General features: G+C 43.5%; 3 protein-coding genes across 6 annotated transcripts in view; 1 reads left to right on the forward strand and 2 right to left on the reverse strand.

Annotated features, from left to right (window-relative positions):
• The window catches only part of celsr1a (cadherin EGF LAG seven-pass G-type receptor 1a), a 121888-nt gene extending 117529 nt beyond the window's left edge, over window positions 1-4359 (reverse strand). The window contains exon 1 of one of the 3 annotated variants that reach the window (XM_042300062.1): window positions 607-4359. In XM_042300062.1, coding sequence (XP_042155996.1) covers window positions 607-4153 — 3547 coding nt within the window. In that variant the 5' untranslated portion in view covers window positions 4154-4359. The remainder of the gene's footprint in view (window positions 1-606) is intronic. The other 2 variants (XM_042300060.1, XM_042300061.1) reach the window with 2 other exon arrangements.
• Window positions 4360-7047: 2688 nt separating this feature from the next.
• On the reverse strand, window positions 7048-15974 carry trmu (tRNA 5-methylaminomethyl-2-thiouridylate methyltransferase). The gene is made up of 11 exons (XM_024376838.2): window positions 15740-15974; window positions 15408-15573; window positions 14280-14386; window positions 14008-14133; window positions 12243-12415; window positions 9859-9912; window positions 9659-9725; window positions 9427-9527; window positions 9140-9284; window positions 8484-8566; window positions 7048-7753 (listed from the first exon to the last, which is right to left on the reverse strand). The coding sequence occupies exons 1-11, from the start codon at window positions 15819-15821 to the stop codon at window positions 7607-7609; spliced, it is 1251 nt and encodes a 416-aa protein (XP_024232606.1). The 5' UTR covers window positions 15822-15974; the 3' UTR covers window positions 7048-7606.
• Window positions 15307-19385, forward strand: srr (serine racemase). 2 transcript variants are annotated; one of them, XM_024376839.2, is made up of 7 exons: window positions 15307-15456; window positions 17244-17428; window positions 17603-17784; window positions 17884-18014; window positions 18147-18295; window positions 18470-18559; window positions 18772-19385. In XM_024376839.2, exons 1-7 carry the CDS (start codon window positions 15449-15451, stop codon window positions 19011-19013), a joined length of 987 nt encoding a protein of 328 aa, XP_024232607.1. In that variant the 5' UTR covers window positions 15307-15448; the 3' UTR covers window positions 19014-19385. The 2 variants fall into 2 exon arrangements, with proteins under 2 accessions (XP_024232607.1, XP_024232608.1); XM_024376840.2 differs by lacking the exon at window positions 15307-15456 and adding an exon at window positions 15914-16082.
• Window positions 19386-19991: the final 606 nt, after the last annotated feature.

Consider the following 19991-nt stretch of genomic DNA (forward strand, 5'->3'; position numbering starts at 1 on the left):
GAGCACCTGGTATAATAGCACCTTTTATGAACCCAGGCAACCACCACAATACAGTATCACACAAACAGTATAAAACGGTAGAACCAGACACCATTACACCTTCCAACTACCACTCACTAAACATATACAGCACTTCGGCTAGGGCCTAAGCTCTGCGTTGCTTCCATAGAACACGCAGTCATCTACACATAGTTCCAGACGATAGATATAATATCTATTTTCTCTCTCACATATATTTCTTACACTTATTCCACTCTGCAAGCAGCAAACTATTTCAGGTGGCCGGAAAGAGCAGAAAACCCAAAATAGCTTACTTTCAAATGCTTCTTCACTTCATTTCATTCAACTCTCTCGGGTCATACCAGACCACGCAAATCACCACTGAGATAGCCATCTTGAATAAATTCTTTTGCTTACTCATTCAACTCTGCCAGCAGGAAAATAGGCCTTTTTTTTACACCTCTAAATACAAGTCCAGAAGAATATGATTTATGAACAAGTCGTTTTCTTTAGGTAATAAGACAGGTAATTATAGTTAATAATAATAATAAGACATGGTAATAAGTGGATCACCCGTTTGCATGTATACATTTGAGGTGCTCTTACCTGAGACAGAGACAGTCATGGGGGCCTCTAGAGGTCTGTTGTTATCCAGGTCTCTGCTGAGCTTCAGTTCCCCCGTGACTGCATTCAGCACTAGCAAGTTCAGCTCATTCCCCGACTCAAAACTGTAGTGGAGTTTATCCGACACGTCTGGGTCATGGGCAGGTACCTTCCCGATTATCCCTGAGGGGAAACTATTTGACTTGTTGGTCACATAGTTGTTGAAGATAATCTCAAAGTTCTGCAGAACCGGGTCATTGTCATTGATGTCGACTAAACGGATGTGGACTGTGGCCCGGCTGACGAGCGGAGCGGACGTGGCCTGGACCACAATAACGTACTCGGTTCTGGACTCGTAGTCGAGGTCCGTGAGGGCGGTGAGGTCGCCTTTGAAGATGTCCAGCTTGAAGACCTCTGGGATGTTCCCCTCGACGATCTGGTACATGATCTGAGCGTTGGTTCCCTCATCTGGGTCGGTGGCGCTGATCCGAGCCACGACGGAACCGACGGGACTGTTCTCCTCCACGTAGATAAACAGTTCGTCCTTCTCGAACACGGGCGCATTGTCGTTGATATCCAGCACAGACACCTGGATGTCCACCGCTGCTTTGAGAGGAGGAATCCCCTTATCCACAGCGAAGGCCTTCAGGGTATACACAGGTACATTCTCTCTGTCTAACTTCCTGGCTGTTCTGATGATGCCAGAGTAAGGCTCGATGAAGAAGTCCCCCTCCCCGTCATCTCCACCCTGGAAGGTGTAGCTCAGCCTGCCGTTGGACCCGGAGTCCCTGTCGGAGGCAGATATCTGGAGCACGCTGGTGTAAACGGGTGCGTCCTCAAATACAGTCCCCTGATACATGTCCCGTAGGAACTGAGGTGTGTTGTCGTTGGCATCCAGGATTATTATCTCCACATAGGTCGTATCGGACTTCTGAGGAATGCCATTGTCCCTGGCGACGATGGCTAGCGTGTACGATGCCTGGTCCTCGTAGTCTATCTCCATCTGGGTGGTGATGGCGCCCGTGTCGGGGTCGATCTTGAACTGGGGGACGTTGTCCTCCATGATGTATGTGATGCGAGCGTTTTCACCCGTGTCTTCGTCGGTGGCGCTGATGATGACCACAATGGACCCCACGGGCCGGTCCTCGCTAATCATCACCTGGTAGTTGGCGCTCTGGAACACGGGACGGTGCGTGTTGGCGTCCGTGACGTTGATGAACACCTGTGACATGTCATAACGTGTGCCGTCCGAAGCAGTTACCGTCAGGACGTACTGGCGCTCCTGTTTGTAGTCTAAGGGTAACGCCAAGGTGATGAGCCCGCCTCCACTCTGACTGGTGATGGCAAAACGATTCCTGGTGTTTCCGCTAGAGATCTGATAGGTTACCACGCTATTTACATCCCTGTCAACGGCTGTCACTGTCAACACACTGGTTCCCACCACAGCATCCTCATTAATCTTCAGAGAATACACCTTCTCTGTGAAGGTCGGGATGTTGTCGTTCACATCTAGGACCGTGATGCTCACGCTGGCTGAGGATGACATCGCAGGCATCCCACAATCCCTTGCTTCCATGCCAAAGGTATAGAACTCGGTGGTTTCCCTGTCGAGCTCCGTGGCGACCGTGATCCACCCAGTGCTATTGTTGATGATGAAGGGGAAACCAGGGGAGGTGTCGGTGAGATGGTACTCCAGACGGGCGTTATCCCCAGAATCAGCGTCTATAGCCTGGATGTGGATTACTGAGTAGCCAATGGCCACATTCTCCAGCACAGTGGATTGAAACGGCGTGCTGACGAACATAGGAGCGTTATCATTTACGTCAACCACCTGGACCACCACCATCCCAGTCCCGTTGATCAACGGAGGCCTGCCACCATCCTGAGCTTTAATCCGTAAATTATACTCCCTAATCATCTCGTAATCCAGGGGATTAATGACATCAATGACCCCAGTGGGAGAGTGGATGTAGAACTGTCCCTTTACATTGCCACTGATGATGCTGTAGTGGACCTTAGCGTTGTTCCCCTCATCTTTGTCTGTGGCCTGAACTTGGGTGACTTTAGAGTTGACGGCCACGTTCTCAGGGATTTGGACCACGTAACGTTTCTCACTGAACTGGGGGTAGTTGTCGTTCTCGTCCTCTACAGAGATGTTGACGGTGGCCGTGGCGCTCCGGGGTTCAGGGTCTTTCCCCTGGTCGTTGGCTTCCACAATTAGCTGGTACTGGGACATGGTCTCTCTGTCGGGCCGCTCTCTGATCCTCACTAGTCCGTGGCGCGGGTCGATCTCAAAACCCGCGTTCACTCCGTCGCCGTTGACGATTTTATAGACCATGTTGGCGTTGGAGGGTGCGTCTCCGTCGGTGGCTCTTATGGTCATGACCTCAAAGCCCACCTCTACATTCTCCCGTATGGTTACCCGGTATTCAGTCTGCTCGAACACCGGCCCGTGGTCGTTGGTGTCGCTGACCGTCACGGTGAGGTAAGACGTGGCTGAGCGCCGTGGGGAGCCGTTGTCCGTTACCATTACTTTGAAGACGTGTGTGTCTTTGACCTCTCTGTCTAAAGGCTGCACTGTTGTAATAGCACCTGTCTGAGGGTTTATTACAAAAAAGTCGTTGGATCTGCTGTCAAAGAGGGCCTCCATTCCATACTCTATTCTACCGGCCTCTCCATCATCCGGATCAGTGGCCTTCAGTGTGATGACGCGGGTCCCTGATGGTTCATTCTCGGGAACAGACACCTGGTAGTTGGGGAGCTGAAACTGGGGAGGTGTGTTCACATTTCTCCGTTTTCGGTGGTTCCATTTGCCAGGCACAATCTGGATGGTGTGTGATGATGATAACTGCCCATGGGTCTCTCCCTCAACCACCGTCACCAACCGCAAACTCACGCGCACGGAGACGCGGACTCTCCGGTCACTCAGAGCACGCAGTGTACAATGCAAATGCACCTCTCCGTGTCCCAAACAGTAGTCTTCGTCCAGCAATAGATTGCCATGTTTAAAAACTGCTCTCAAGTCTTTCCCAGTAGTACATGAGGAGGCAGAAAAATTGGTATTTCGCGTAAAGGCAGGCAAAAGTTTTGTTACATTCACAAGCAAATTACCTGCGGATAAGCAGGAAGTTGCTTCCAGTTTGGAAAGGTAACTGATGTGAATGTCGAGTTTACCTATTGTGCTCTTTCTCTTGTATTTGATAAAACAGTCTTGTCCGTGTACAAATGTATTGAAATGTGTCAAAACAAAATTTTCAGACGTCAACGACCCTATCCTGATATAGACAGGCACCGGGTTCCTCAATAAACGCACACAACCCACTTTTCGGTACACACGGAGAGCTCCTTCTTGCCATTCCACTTGTAAAAAGTTCTGAATGTATTTAGGAGTTAAAGTCCTGTCGATGTTGTAAGTCCAACCGGGCCCCAGGGACAAATTTGCCAAAACGGTCCCAGTTTGTAACGTCTCCGAAAGGTGTAGCTCGAAACATCCCAGCAAGGGCACATTGAATAGAACACAAACCCAGATCCAATACATCGGTAATTCCATGGTTTTAAACTCCAACAAATCCCATTCAATTTAATCGAAACATCTCCACCCAAGCATTAACTATCCCTCTCCCTTTTTCTTTTATCCTTCATGGTGAAGTTTTAAAGTGGAAACGACACTTATTATCCATAGTATCCACGGAGCGCAGTCACATGAATCTACGAGCAAAGTTTTAAATGACGACAAAATGGCTCCACCGCTCCCCCTCCTCTGAGAGCTGATTAACATAGACCTGCTGTGTTCGGCTCACCGGGACACTTTCGCAGGGGATCTTTCTCATGGACATTCGGAAGTGTCCTGAGCTGTTGACGAATGCGCTTTCGGACCATTGCCATGACAATACAGAGAGCTTGTTACCACGCGCGTTGTGTGTTTGAGGACCACTAGAACTTTGTTATGAAACTAGTTTGGTTGTCATTCAAACTTTGCCCGATGTTTAGAGATTAAAGTTGTGTATTGTGTTTGTCACCTGGGGAAAATGGTACATTAGCACACAACCATCTATTGGAAAAGGTTATTAGTAAGCTATTTGGACAATGAATCGCTATTGTCATGGTTAGTAGTCTAGAGCTCAACATTTGCATATCAATTCTGAATAAATAGTTGAAAATAATTGAGTGATTTAGATTTGGCCCATGTGCTTGGATTTGTATTATGGAGTTGGATTATACACATTTATGGTCAGTTTATGAATGATCTATTTTCAGAATATGCATAACTCTCCAGATCATCCATTGAAATTAGATTATAATCCATAGCTTCCTCCATCCTACCATTTATGTTGGTATCCATGTCAACGTAGCCTTGTTTAACGAAAAAGTATCCGTTGCACCTATTTGTAATGTATGCTGCTTTAATTCATTCCAGTGGCGATTTTAGCATGTAAATCTTGGTGGGGCAAAAAACAAAGTGGGATGCATGCCAGCTAAACCAACACACCACTAAACAATACAATGAACTGCACTATAAGGGTGACAAACTGCACCCAGAAACTTTTAGGGCCTACATGTTTTATTTGAACCTTTATTTAACTAGGCAAGTCAGTTAAGAACTAATTCTTATTTACAATGACGACCTACACATAAAGCTGTCCCAACACCTTACCACTGCTACACCGGTCTATCAACGGAGCCTTGTCTGGCAGCGACACAGTTCACTCAGCCTCATTTAATGCCTTTTAAAAAAAAAACATAGCTGATATGGCTGACTTGCTTAAACAAATGTGGTTTCTAATACCAATTGAAATTTACAAACTATGGCGACAAGCAGATAAGAGGCAATCCGTCATTTCGAATAAGACATTAATGAGCAGGCTAGGATGGACGTAGCTAATATAACTATTTGTTTAACACTTTTCAAATGTACAGCGACAGAATTCAGAACATGGGCCGTTCTTACAGTGTTCTTCCTGTACACCAAGTCAGAACCATAGGATAAATAAGTGGGACATATAAGCAGACAATGAAAGCTCTTACAAAATTCAATGACTACATTTCTCTTAAATGGGTTATATGCACCAAAGTCTCAACAGTAGGGGAAATTAAGAGGGGTAAATAGACCAAATTATTAGGGTGAGGCACATGGCCTACTAACAGCTTACTACACATCATACACTTAGTATTACTTTCTTAGCTACAGTATACAGCTCTCTGGCATATTACATCATTTATTCAGCAGCATTCAAGATATTTTTGGACTTACCTTGTGCTGTGCTCACTTGAACAGGAAGGTGGCACAGTTGTCCTTCGTGGGCAAATTTTGTCATCAAAGTCTGGCATTCTCTGGATTTATGGTGCTTTCAAGACAACTGGGAACTCTGGAAAAAAACAAGGTCGAATCATGATGACGTCATTGATCTTCAGGTCGTAGCTCTAGAAAGAGGCCCGAGTTCCTGACTTTCAATTCCGAGTTGGATGACCATTCAAAGCGTATTTCCAGTCTGAGCTTTTTTCCGGAACTCCCAGTTGTCTTGAAGTCAAGATTTAGCAGTTTCGAGTTAACAGTTTCTTTTTAGCTAAAAATGTGGGTTTCAAAACAGGCCCTGAATAACAGGTTGCTACTGATTCAATCACAACTTTTGGCGAATTGTAGGTTTTAATCCCATGGATATCACATCACCAAGGTATGCATGGACCTAAATAATGCATAACCTGCAAAGCCATTGAACAGGTACAGGTAACGACCAAAATAAAGAAAACACCAACATAAAGTGTCTTAAAAGGGGGTTGGGCCACCACGAGCCAGAATTGCTTCAATGCACCTTGGCATAGATTCTACAAGAGTCTGGAACTCTATTGGAGGAATGCGATACCATTCTTCCATAAGAAATTCCATAAATTGGTGTTTTGTAGATGGTGGTGGAAAACACTGTCTCAATCACCACTCCAGAATCTCCCATAAGTGTTCAATTGGGTTGAGATCTGGTGACGACCATGGCATATGGTTTACATCATTTTCATCAAACCATTGTGATTACTCATGCACTGTGGATGGGGGCATTGTCATCCTATAGGGGCATAGCCATGGCAGCCAAAATAATGTGCTCCCCAGCATGTTATACACCCTAACTAAGCATAATGGGATGTTAATTGCTTAATTAACTCAGGAACCACAACATACTTTGTATCCTAAATTTACTCCAGTGTTTCCATTATTTTGGTAGTTACCTGTACATTCCACCTGGTATAACATAAATTACATTAATTTAACCACCAGAAACAGTGCATAGGCAAAGTATAGGTTAAGTATAAGTTTTACGTGTTCGCCCCCTTGTGGCGAGGGAGGAAGAGGACGTGAAACAGTAGCCACAGAGGTTATAGTGAAGTGACGCATACTTTAGCTTGATTTCTTCAGTGAGGTTTTCTGCTGGCCACAAAAATGCAAGAAATCACTTATAATTTAAAACAATCGTAAGTTTAATCACTTGCTCTTCAGTTCTGAATTCAAGTTATTCTCTATTTACATATTGCATATTTTGTAGTAGTTGAAAAGAATGCGGTTCAATCCAAAATGTGTTTAGGTGAAATGGCACCAAAGGAACAGGCACTCGACTTGTTTGGATTTTCACAAAAGCCATACATTTTTTAATATGCATTTCACATTTTGTAATAATCTGTCCAAATAAATAAATTAGACAATGAATTACCATGTGCATGGTTGTACACAGTCCACACTATTAAATAATGATGTACATCACAAGTAACCTAATAGGAAGAAGTATTAACTGAGGGCAACAGTACAGAGGAAGTTTGAGTGTGTGTTTTATGGCGAGTGGACAGGTCCGAAAGCATGATCAGTGTGCTCTTCTGTTCTTTAGTAGAGGTTCAGAGAATGGGATAAGGCTTGTGGAAGTACAGTAGTCTTGTCCACTGAAGTCTGCAATGTAAGGTTAGGTCCATATCGACAGTGGATAGGCCTGGGCTTAGGTCTGTTTCTAGGAAGTCTCTCTCAGGCTCAGCTGGCTGGTTCCGGAGTCCTCTCCTTGGCCACAGGGGCTTCCTTCATGCGGTCTCGCCCCTGTTGGAGAGTGTGCTCTGTGGGGCCCAGACGGACGATCTTCCCACTTCCCAGGCACTCATCCCCCTTGTACAGCACTGCAAACTGGGGGAGATGAGCGAAGTGAATATGGAGAAATTAGAAGGGAGGGTAGTGATGAGCAGGCATTGACGGAAGCTTTGACGCAAGGCTATTCGGGTCAATGTTGAGGTAGATGAGACGGGCACAGTAAATTGATGCTAGTGGGAGACATTAATGCTGAATATTAACTCCTAGTCCCTCTGAACTAACCTCCACATTTGAGCGCATACACACACCACTATTCTCTATCGCTTCATCTACCCTCACTCTGGCCTCGAGCCCAGAGCTCGAAGACAAACGCGCCTCAGCCATATTGTTCTCTCAGAGCAGTGGGTTATGGGATAGCGCATGAAGAAAGGGGGTTAATCCAAGCGTGGACAAGGCTCTTTGTACCCTGACTAGAGTCTGGAGTAATCCCTGTCAGAGAAACCAGAGACGCACTGGAGCAGCTGGCTACGTTTGTTGGGCCTATGATAGACCTTTGTTAGCTAGCTAATCAGGATCTTAAGGAATAACACACTGGGACTAACACACCAGCTCAACTAAAACCACTGTAATGGTTCATGGGTTGGCTTTACTCTTAAAAGCTGACCTAACGACAATAAATCAATTTGAAAATGGCCTAAAGAAATGTTACTCATAGTTCAAATTCTTCTGAGAACAAAACATCCCTAGAAAGTAATGAAACCAACTGCCCAAACTCTGAAAAGGGTGAGACAGGTGGCTTACTATGTGTGGGAAACAGAGAGCTTACCTGTCCTGGTGTGAGTGCTCTGATCGGCTGAGACAGCATGATCCACACAGAGCCATCCATGTTCAAGGTCACAGTGCAAGGGGCTGGAGATAAACAACCTCACTATGTTATTAACATGTTACTAACACATTAACATGTCACTAACACTTTTGAAGTGTACATTTTTGACTCAATAAAGCTGTTTTTTAAGCCGTATGGGAGGTAACGGTATTGTTATTTCCCCCCCAACTTTGTCATATCCAATTACGATTGGATGGGTCCGGGAGAAGCGAAGGTCGAGTCATGCGTCCTCTGAAACATGGCCCGCCAAATCGTGCTCCTTATAACACCCGCCCGCATAACCCGTTAACCAGGAAACACCATTCAACTGGCACCCGGGCCCACCACAAGGAGACGCTAGAGCGCGATAAGCAAAGTGAAGCCCCCCCCAGCCAAACCCTCCCTTAACCCTGATGACGCTTGACCAATTTTGCACCGCCCTGTGGGACTCCCGGTCACGGCAGGTTGTGACACAGTCTGGGATCGAACCTGGGTCTGTAGCGACGCTGTGACTGCGATGCAGTGCATTAGACCGCTGCGCCACTCGGGAGGTAAAGGTATTGTTAATGACACATCCTTACAAATTGTGTCTGGCCCTAACTTGTTATTTCACTCACTGAGAGGCATCTGGTGGATGAAGCGGAAGTGACACTCCATCATCTTAGTCTGGATCAGCTCAGTGGGAGGGTCCTCCGTTATCCAATGGAAACGATCTGTTCGTACCGTGTCTCTGAATAGAGCCGGGTGATTGGTGGTCGGACCCTGATGTTAGGGAGTTTAGAATCAGAATCCCATTGAGAATCAACAGCAAGGAGGTGGGAGATCTGCCTGTATTGTAGTTGGGCCAGTTGTTTAGGACACAATTAGGTATAACAGTATTGAAGAGGTAGAAACCATTCCTTACCACAAACACTTCTCCAGTAGTAATGTCTTTGTCCACAACAAACCATGCATCCCTCTGCCCACCAATCCTAGCCCTTTGGCCTAGTGTCAGGGTGAACCAACCTGAAAGGAAGAAGGGGCAGAGAACTAGTAGTTAATGTAAAGGTTTACTATTGGAAGAGCAGTACTCTTATAAGGATAGTGGGACAAGCACTACCATAGAAGATACCACTGGGGATATCACACAGCATTACCTTGATGTTCCCCCATGATCTTCCCATCCTCAATGGAGACAAAGTTCCCCGGTTTTGGCTCTAAATACTGACAGAAAAACAGGAATGCAGATATTATCACAAACATGTTTATTTATTACTATGACCAGTGTATCTCAATAATGAACTTCATACAGTAGTTTTCTTCTTCATACAGTGTGTGTGTGTATTTGAATTCATACCTCTAGAATGAAATCCTCAAATTTCCTTTCTCCAATAAAGCAGATGCCCATACTCTGGAAACAGATGATATTCAGTGTTGCCACACAGTCCACGAAAAAAATACAACAGACTTCGTAAGATGTAATCTATGTCAATACAGTGTAATTAGGGTGTAGGCCAAACAACAACAATGCAATGAAATGATGTTAAACTTTCGTTAATCTGTAGGCAGCTGAGAGAGGAGATGATGATCAATACTTTATCTATACTCCTGTCCGTATGTACTTGGACAGCGAAACTAACATTTTACATTTGGCTCTATACTCCAGCATTTTACATTTGAGATCAAATGTTTCATATGAGGTGAATGTACAGCATGTCACTTTTTTTCTTTTAGGCTATTTTCATATACATTTATTTTACCGCTGAGAAAGGAAAGCACTTGTCCCCACCCCCATGTGAAGAAGTCACAAGTATTTGGACAAATTCACTAATAGTGTATCAATAACAGGGGACATTAGCATTTTTGGGAGGGTATGACCTTTATTCATGATTTTGGGGGTATGATCGTCATTATTCATGAATGATTATCCGTAGTCATGGTAGCATGCACATTAAGACCAGATACCACACCCTAACAGGCTATTTTTCCCCTTTACTCATATCAGAATGAAACTTTACCAGTTGAAAGTATACATAGAACATATTTAGTATTAAAAGTAAAATATTTTGATTTAAAAATATGCAAATCCTCAATAAATATAAAACACTTCACACGTATGACGGATGCATACGCCTTGATCATACCAACAACGTCATTGCGCAAAATGTTATGCAGAATCATCTGGATGTGTGTGCGACAAAAGTTCAACATTCACCTGCTGCCATTTTTGTCAAGAGGTCCACACATATGATCGATAAATCCAACCTATGCACCACACAGAATGTAGTCCAACTGACTCTGCAACACAATCCTGCAAGTCGAACGCAGCGTTCCATTGGAAATTAATGTACTTCTGGTGTACCAAACGGCAATGACACTGTCGGGGTGACGGTGGCGATATTTTGCATAAAACTTACAGATAAAACGCCACAAGATATCAAAAAAGGCCTTTGGACAAGTCTGGTTATAAGTCCTAAGAACCAGTGTGTGGAATAATGTAAATGTACCTCCTTTGAAGGCTGAGAAAAAGGTCATTTTGAGAAAATGGCCGATAAAGAAAGGCCGGGCAAAGTTGAATTACTGTTTAATGGATGCAGCCCTTTTTCTGCAAAAAAATGTAATAAATAATCAGATGTGTTATTTTTCTGGCAATATATGCAGCGCTTTGTCTATAATGCACTGTCCACTCTCCCAAGTTGATGCCCAAGAGACCAAACAGCCTCAGATCATGCGCTCAGCTCATGTTTGAGACTCAGATTGGACAGTGTAACACACAAGCTCACACTTCGAGCAGATCAGCAGCTCCACAATGATGTGATTGACTGTCTCCAAGGTGGGGGCTTTTCGTGGCAGCCAGACGAGACAATTGAAGGAGGATGCGGTGAGCAAAGTTACTGGGCTTGAATTTAGTCAAGCTTGAACTATATACACTACCGATCAAAGGTTTGGGGTCACTTAGAAATGTCCTTGTTCTAGGCCTCCTCTGTCCAGTGTCTGTGTTTTTTTGCCCATCTTAATCTTTCCCTTTTATTGGCCAGTCTGAGATATAGGTTTGTCTTTGCAACCCTGCCTAGAATTCAGCATCCCGGAGTCACCTCCTCACTGTTGGCGTTGAGACTGGTGTTTTGTGGGTACAATTTAATGAAGCTGCCCACAAAATTGCAAAAGGGTTTTCTAATGATCAATTAGCCTTCTAAAATGATAAACTTGGATTACCTAACACAACATGCCATTGGAACACAGGAGTGATGGTTGCTGATAATGGGCCTCCGAACGCCTACGTAGATATTCCATTAAAAAATGAGCCGTTTCCAGCTACAATAGTCATTTACAACATTAACAATGTCAACACTGTATTTCTGATCAATTTTATTTCTAAGTGACCCCAAATTTTTGAACGGTAGTGTAGATTGATGCTTCTAATTGTGCATGTTATAAACTACACTTATGATGATGATAAGGCTATACTCTATGGCTGGATGGATGTATTTTTTCCAAGACTACATTAATTTGGCAGACCTAACTTGATTGACCCTGTTTCTACAAGGCCTAGGTCTGAGAGGCCTAAATCATATTTCTAACCTCATATTAAAGTTTACATTCTGTACTTGTCGCCTCATATGAAATATTTGATCTCAAATCGAAAATGCGGGAGTACAGAGACAAATGTAAATGTTTTTGCTTTAATGCCCAAATACAGTACATACAGAGGGCAGTGTATCGGTCTGTGTGGTTAGTTACCTCTTTCTTCTTCAGGACGTGTTGGAAGCCGGCCTCGGCTGCAATCTTCTTCACGTAGTCTTTGGTGAGTCCCGATAGGGGAAAGACTGTACGCCGCAAAGCATCCTGAGAAATCTGGCTGAGGAAGAATGTCTGGTCCTTAAAACGGTCCGCTCCCTGGTACAACCTCACCGCTTCAACGGAGATAACAAAGGGTTAAAAATCTGAGATACCAATCTAATGACAGCCCAATAATGATTGGTCCCTATATCAAATATAACCAATGGTGGTACTCATTCAAGTTCCCTGAATTTCTCTACACATATCAAATGTCTACAGGCTTACAGATAAAAGCCTTTCACATATATAAAACTCGGTACCCTGGACCGTTTTTGAGAATTCTACAGAACATATTTTGATTTCACAAGGCCTGAAAATAACCGTTTCAGGGTGTGATTAGCAAGACGCACATTCTACACGACGTTAGCGAGCTAGCTTCTTTACAACGGGCAAAAAAGTGGCCACGCGGCAGCGCGAGTCGCGTCACAATACCTGGTACCTAGGTCCTGGATCCGCTACTCACGCAGGTCCAGGTTTCATTTCAACCAGGGTTTGTTTGCATTTCACACATACTTTATAGCGCTGATCAGGGTACCAAACGCTCCAGGATCATAAGGGGATACAGTGAGTGAAAAAAGTATATGATCCCCTGCTGATTTTGTACATTTGCCCACTGACAAAGCAATGATCAGTCTATCATTTTAATGGTAGGTTTATTTGAACAGTGAGACAGAATAACAACAACAAAAATCCAGACAAACGCATTTCAAAAATGTTATAAATTGATTTACATTTTAATGAGGGAAATAAGTATTTGACCCCTCTGCAAAACATGACTTAGTACTTGGTGGCAAAACCATCTGACCACAACACTTTCATCCAGATGCCAATGAACATCTGAATGATTCAGAGGACAACTTCAGACGGGCATGTATATGGGCTTACTAGAGCAGGGGGACCTTGCGGCCGCTGCAGGATTTCAGTCCTTCACGGCTTAGTGTGTTACCAATTGTTTTCTTGGTGACTATGGTCCCAGCTGCCTTGAGATCATTGACAAGATCCTCCTGTGTAGTTCTGGGCTGATTCCTCACCGTTCTCCTGATCATTGCAACTCCACGAGGTGAGATCTTGCATGGAGCCCCAGGCCGAGGGAGACTGACAGTTCTTTTGTGTTTCTTCCATTTGCGAATAATCACACCAACTGTTGTCACCTTCTCACCAAGCTGCTTGGCGATGGTCTTGTAGCCCATTCCAGCCTTGTGTAGGTTCTGTGGACAGGTGTCTTTTATACAGGTAACAATCTGAGATTAGGAGCACTCCCTTTAAGAGTGTGCTCCTAATCTCAGCTCGTTACCTGTATAAAAGACACCTGGGAGCCAGAACTCTTTCTGATTGAGAGGGGGGGTCAAATACGTATTTCCCTCATTAAAATGCAAATCAATTTATAAAATTTTTGACATGCGTTTTTCTGGATTTTTTTGTTGTTATTCTGTGTCTCACTGTTCAAATAAACCTACCATTGAAATTATAGACTGATAATTTCTTTGTCAGTGGGCAAATGTACAAAATCAGCAGGGAATCAAATACTTTTTTCCCCTCACTGTATGTGAAAGCACCCAAAGTCTCCATATTGTTATAGAGGTAAGATTGACATAATAATAATAATAATAAAACATTGGTATGAGAAAAGCACAGAAAGATGTTGAGAGGAGTTTGTTATTCTTACGGTTCCGGATCTCAAAGCGGTCTCTGAAGACATGTTTAGGGGGAGGAGCCACATGACTCTGTTGGAAGACATCTTCATCCTCCTGAGATGTCCTGGCATAGTGGCCTGTCGCCATGGCATCAGCTCCTAGGGGGGAAATCAGCAACAACCACAATATTGTCTTTTATTTTGTACAAGCTCAGTTTCTTTAATGGTACTTGAAGGTCTTAGCATACTCAGATGTTTTTCATAATATAATGCATAGTAATACTGAGCATTATTATGCTACATACCCAAGCTGTTGATGGCATAATTGTAGAAGTGGTTGAATTTGATGTGTTTGTTGCACAGAATGTCTGGATTTGGTGTCCTGCCCTTCTCATATTCCTTCAAAAGATTGCTGAAGAAAGGAGACATTGGTCAGAGATTGAGAAAGAGAGCAATCTGGGGTGGGTGGGTATAATTTGTGGAACGTTCCAACAGGAATCTCTTCCAAAAACGTTGTAAATAACAAGGTTGCCAACAAACAACGCACATACAAAGTTGTATAGCGGTAGAATAAGATACCAGGTAGGGAGTGGGCTATTTCATTAAGTTTTTCACTAACCACGTTCATGCTGAAAAATGTCTGTCCTCACTCTGGTAGTCTATGGATAAACATTAAGAATACGCTACATGGTGAGTTGATGCCTATTCGTTAGCTAGGTGAATTGATTATGCTACTTTGTATGCGTTGTTTGTTGGCAACCTTGTACTTTACAAAGTTTTTGGAACTGATTCCTATTGGAAAGTTCCATAAATTATACCCATCCATCTGGGGTATATTCACTATCAGATTCCTGTTGGAACGTTCCACAAATTATACCCATCCATCTGGGGTATATTCACTATCAGATTCCTGTTGGAACGTTCCACAAATTATACCCATCCATCTGGGGTATATTCACTATCAGATTCCTGTTGGAACGTTCCACAAATTATACCCATCCATCTGGGGTATATTCACTATCAGATTCCTGTTGGAACGTTCCACAAATTATACCCATCCATCTGGAGTATATTCACTATCAGATTCCTGTTGGAACGTTCCACAAATTATACCCATCCTTCTGGGGTATATTCATTTATCAGATTCTGTTGCAAACGGAAAACGTTTTGCAACGAAAATGTGTGTTTCTATTGGACAAATTCAGATAGGTCGCTTCCCATTTCGTTCCATTTTCTCTGTTTGGTTCTTAAACGGTAAACGGTTTCCTTTGCAAGACAATGAACACACCCCAGATCAAGCCTTGTGACACCAACCTAATCCCGTGATAACTCACATTATTTCAATTAAGGTGAGTGCAGCTGTCTGCTTAGCCGGGCTACAACTGTTCCAATTATACAGATTTAACAATCATCTAATTAAGGAAGATACCTACGTGAACACTTCGTGCCAGTACTCTTTGACGTAGGACACTTGATGGAAAGGTATGTCCAGATTCTGGCACACTTTGTAGGCATCTTCACAGTCCTTTTCGGATGAACACACCCCATTCTCATCCAGGGAATCCCAGTTCTTCATAAACACTCCAGTAACGTGGTACCCTGTCAATAAAACAAGCCAATGGGAAGACGTGAAACTTACAGTAAACATTAGATATAAAATAAAACATATTCCGTTAACTCTTTTTTTAAATGTCAGTTTATTTGTATCGTCTCAAGGAGTTTAGCTAACGTTAATGTTGAGTGTTCCAGTGAAGAAACGTCTCACCTCTTCTTCTGAGTAACAAAGCCGTTACAGAGCTGTCAACTCCCCCAGACATCGCGCACACTACATGTCTCACGACACCCATGATTTGTCGCAACTATTTGCCAGGAAAATACGTTTTGAATTGACTAATTCAGGTTACAGCTTAACTTTTTCGGATAGACGCGGCCATTTCTTCGTTCCGTCTCAAAACAATGTCCGACTAGAAACAAGTCGCGTGTGGCTTTACCTCCAGAATAACTGTAACACTGTGTAAACATAACGGAGCTGTTGAAATTCTGCTCCGTAAATTGGATACAAATCTCGAAAATCCACACATTTGCATATATTTTTCGAAAGTATCAAGGTACGTTGACAAGAATTATACATGTCTCTGATTATATTGACTGTTACACCTGCAAAAGTGGAATATATTGCACAAATGTGTAAATCTGTAGTAACAGTTCCACCATATCAATGGTGAGATCATTTTGTGTTACGTGATTTCATTAACGTTAACTATTTTTGCAAGTATTAACAGAGCAGACGAATGAAACAATATATAATGTTTAATGGTGGAAAGGAGCTAAGCAAGTCATAAGTATAATCCTTCTCATTAAATCAAATGTTGTTGGTCACATACACGTGATTAGCAGGGTGTAGCGAAATGCTTGTGCTTTTAGCCCCCGACAGTGCAGTAATATATTATAAATTACACAACATATACCCAATACACACAAATCCAAGTAGGAATGAATTAAGACTATGTACATATGGACGAGTGATGTCAGAACGGAACGGACTAAGATAGAGTAGAATAGTATAGAATACAGTATATACATATGACATGAGTAATGCCAGATATGTCAACATTATTAAAGTCACTAGTGTTCCATTCCTTAAAGTGATTCCTAGTTTATGCCTATAGGCAGCAGCCTCTAATGTGCTAGTGATGGCTGTTTAACAGTCTGATGGCCTTGAGATAGAAGCTGTTTTTCAGTCTCTCGGTCCCAGCTTTGATGCACCTGTACTGACCTCGCTCTCTGAATGATAGCGGTGGTGAACAGGCAGTGGGCTCGGGTGCTTAAAGTGTCCCGGAGGGTGGCTAGTTTGCCCCCGGTAATGCGTTGGGCAAACTGCACCACCCTCTGGAGAGCCTTGCAGTTGCAGGTGGTGCAGTTGCCGTACCAGGCAGTGATGCTTTCAATTCTGCATCTGTAAAAGTTTGTAAGGGTTTTAGGTGACACGCCAAATTTCTTTAGCCTCCTGAGGTTGAAGAGGCTCTGTTGAGCCTTCTTCACCACACTGTCTGTGTGGGGGGTCCATTTCAGTTTGTCAGTGATGTGTAAGCCAAGGAACTTGAAGCTGGGGTGCACTCTCTGCTGTTTCCTGAAGTCCACAATCACCTCCTTTGTTTTGTTGATGTTGAGTGAGAGGTTGTTTTCTATGCAAATTAATGACTGGTTTTAGGATAATCCCACCAAAGACCGTTTCGAACCACTGATACAACTCTGTGGTTGTCTTCCAGCATGGTGGATGTGCCACTATCAGTGAAAGCCATCACTTTGGATCTGCTAAGAGATGCCAGAGAGACAGTGAGGACCAGTCCTTTGGGAGTCATCAACACTCCTATGATCCCATGGTGCCAAACAACACTACCGCTCAACATCCCCTGTAACATCCACATCAAACTGGAGAACATGCAGAGAACTGGTGAGTTTCTGTATGAATTAGATGCCTTAGTCAGACACATTTACATTCCTACTGTACAAGTTTCAGTTAATAATGTAGGCTGTTTTGTGGTAAATATATCGATAGACATGGTTGATGTTGGACATTGAGAGTGATACAATAACAGCAGTTTCATGTCATTGTGTTAATTGCCAGGTTCGTTTAAGATAAGAGGAGTGGCCAACCAGTTTGCCAGGAGACCAAAAGGAGCCCATTTTGTCACCATGTCTGCAGGGAACTATGGGAAGTCTTTTGCGTATGCCTCTAAACACTACGGCTCCAAGGGGAAAGTGGTGATGCCAGAGACAGCCCCTGTATCCAGATCTACACTAATACAAGTCAGGTTCTTGTTTCCAATTGACTGCTTCAGTCTTTAATTGTATCATCTAAAATGACACGTCTGAAAATAACCAAACATATCGGTCCATTCGCTCCAGAATTTTGGATGTGAGGTGGAACGGGTGCCTACAACCTGTCTGATGAACGTGGTGAATCGTTGTGTCCAGGAGGAAAACATGACGTTCCTCCACTCATATGACGACCTGGACCTGATTGCAGGACATGCCAGGTATAGAACAGCCGAACAAGGCAACACAACCAGCTTCCTCTTTTAGAGGGAAAATAAAATGCTGGTCTGTCTCTCGCTGTCTGTCTCTCTCACTCCCCACCCTCTCTCCCTCCCCCTCTCTCTGTGCTGTAGTCTAGGTTTTGAAGTACTGGAGGTGATGCCCCAGCCTGATGTAGTGGTGGTGTGCTGTGGAGGAGGAGGTCTACTGGCTGGGGTGGCTGCTGCCATCAAATTGGCCGGCTGCGAGAAGACAAGGATCTATGGGGTAGAGCCAGAAGGAGGTACATAACACCTGTTGTTTAAATCTCACCAAGACGATATCAGGAAGGGCTTTTTACAACTAAGATACACCACAAACTGACATACATGAACATGCACATGGGACAATATACTGAGGGGTTGATATACAGTATGACCATTTTGTTGACCTTCATTTCCTGTCTTTGATTCATTAGCCTGCACCATGTACAAAAGTTTCATCGAGAAGAAGCCTATAGGCATGGACACCAAGAGCATCGCGTCAGGACTGGCTCCACCTTTTGCAGGTACAGTACATTGGCTAGACCTAAATAAATCCTAAAAGATCAGGACATAAGAGGGAACAACTTTGTCTTCATCTGGAATGAACCATAGCCAAGCAAACAAATCTGTGAATTGTGCCTTCTTTACCTGTGCTAACTCCCTGATGTGCTTTGTACCATAAGTCACGTAAAGGTTAAAACATCTACCATTGCTAACTGCCTGGTGTGTTGTCCAGGCACCCAGCCCTACGAGCTGTGCCAGCGCTACGTTGAAGAGATCGTACTGGTGAGCGATGAGGAGATCAAGGCTGCCGTGTCTACCCTGTACAGGGCGGGGCTCCTGGTGGAGCCGTCAGGGTCCGCGGCATTCGCAGCCATCGCTAACGACAGAATCCCTGACATTGCTGGGAGGAACGTGGTGGTCATCCTCAGTGGAGGAAACATCGGCAAAGACGAGCTCACTAACTTCCCTGATTGAATATCTAGTTACTTACTTACTTAGGAATTGTTCTACTCATGAAGCATAGGCCACAAACAACAGTTTTCCAGCGTATTTAGTCCTGGGTGATTTGTTCAAGTTTTCCTCATGCGTTTGCCCATTTAATATTCACAAAGTTATTATAACAGTGACTACTACAGAGAATAAAGAAAGATTATTCCAACCAGAGTTAGGAGAAATGATGCATTATTATTTTACTACATTGACTGTTACAGAGAAGAAAGAATGACCATTGCTCTAACCAGCTAAAGTTAGGTGCAAATCATGCATTATTTTTCTCACTAATACTTTTTATACTGTGATAGCATCTTTTTGCAAATAAACTATGCAATGTATTCAATATCAGGAACATATGCTGTGTTTGATCACTGAAATGTCAACAACTCAACTGTGCTCTTTGTTCAACCGAAAGACAAATTCTCATGTCCATACTGCATAGCAATCACTTGATGGGGTGTATCCTAGGCACGTAAGAAGCACACATGCCTAGGTAACACTATCAGTGAATCAGAGTTACCAAATAACAAAACTATGAGTAGCCCATAACCTCCCACCTACAATGTATTCAGACCCCTTTATCCACATTTTGTTACTTTCCAGCCTTGTTCTGAAATGGATTACATGATTTTTCCTCATCAATCTACACACAACACCTAATGTCAAAGCGAAACAGGGTGGTAGAAATTTTAGCACATTTATTAAATGAAAAATAGCAATACCTTATTTACATAAGTATTCAGATCCTTTGCTATGAGACTCAACATTCAGCTACGGTGCATCCTGTTTCCATTGATCATCCTTGAGATGTATCTACAACTTGATTGGAGTCCACATGTGTTAAATTCTATTGATTGGAAAGGCACACACCTGTCTATATAAGGTCCCACAGTTGACAGTGCATGTCAGAGCAAAAACCAAGCCATAAGGTCGAAGGAATTGTCCGTAGAGCACCGAGAC

The sequence above is a fragment of the Oncorhynchus tshawytscha genome, linkage group LG17 (assembly GCF_018296145.1).
Source record: "Oncorhynchus tshawytscha isolate Ot180627B linkage group LG17, Otsh_v2.0, whole genome shotgun sequence".
NCBI lineage: Eukaryota > Metazoa > Chordata > Actinopteri > Salmoniformes > Salmonidae > Oncorhynchus > Oncorhynchus tshawytscha.

Bases quoted from the DNA above. Each gene is read 5' to 3' on its own strand.
- srr (XM_024376839.2), top strand. The intron at 17,785-17,883 runs GTCAGGTTCTTG...CATTCGCTCCAG, and splicing joins CCAGATCTACACTAATACAA to AATTTTGGATGTGAGGTGGA. The intron at 18,560-18,771 runs GTACAGTACATT...TGTGTTGTCCAG, and splicing joins ACTGGCTCCACCTTTTGCAG to GCACCCAGCCCTACGAGCTG.
- trmu (XM_024376838.2), bottom strand. From the start codon at position 15,821: ATGGGTGTCGTGAGACATGTAGTGTGCGCGATGTCTGGGGGAGTTGAC. The intron at 9,913-12,242 runs GTAACTAACCAC...ATCTGTTTCCAG, and splicing joins ACGTCCTGAAGAAGAAAGAG to AGTATGGGCATCTGCTTTAT. The intron at 7,754-8,483 runs GTAAGCTCTCTG...CATCTCCCCCAG, and splicing joins GAGCACTCACACCAGGACAG to TTTGCAGTGCTGTACAAGGG.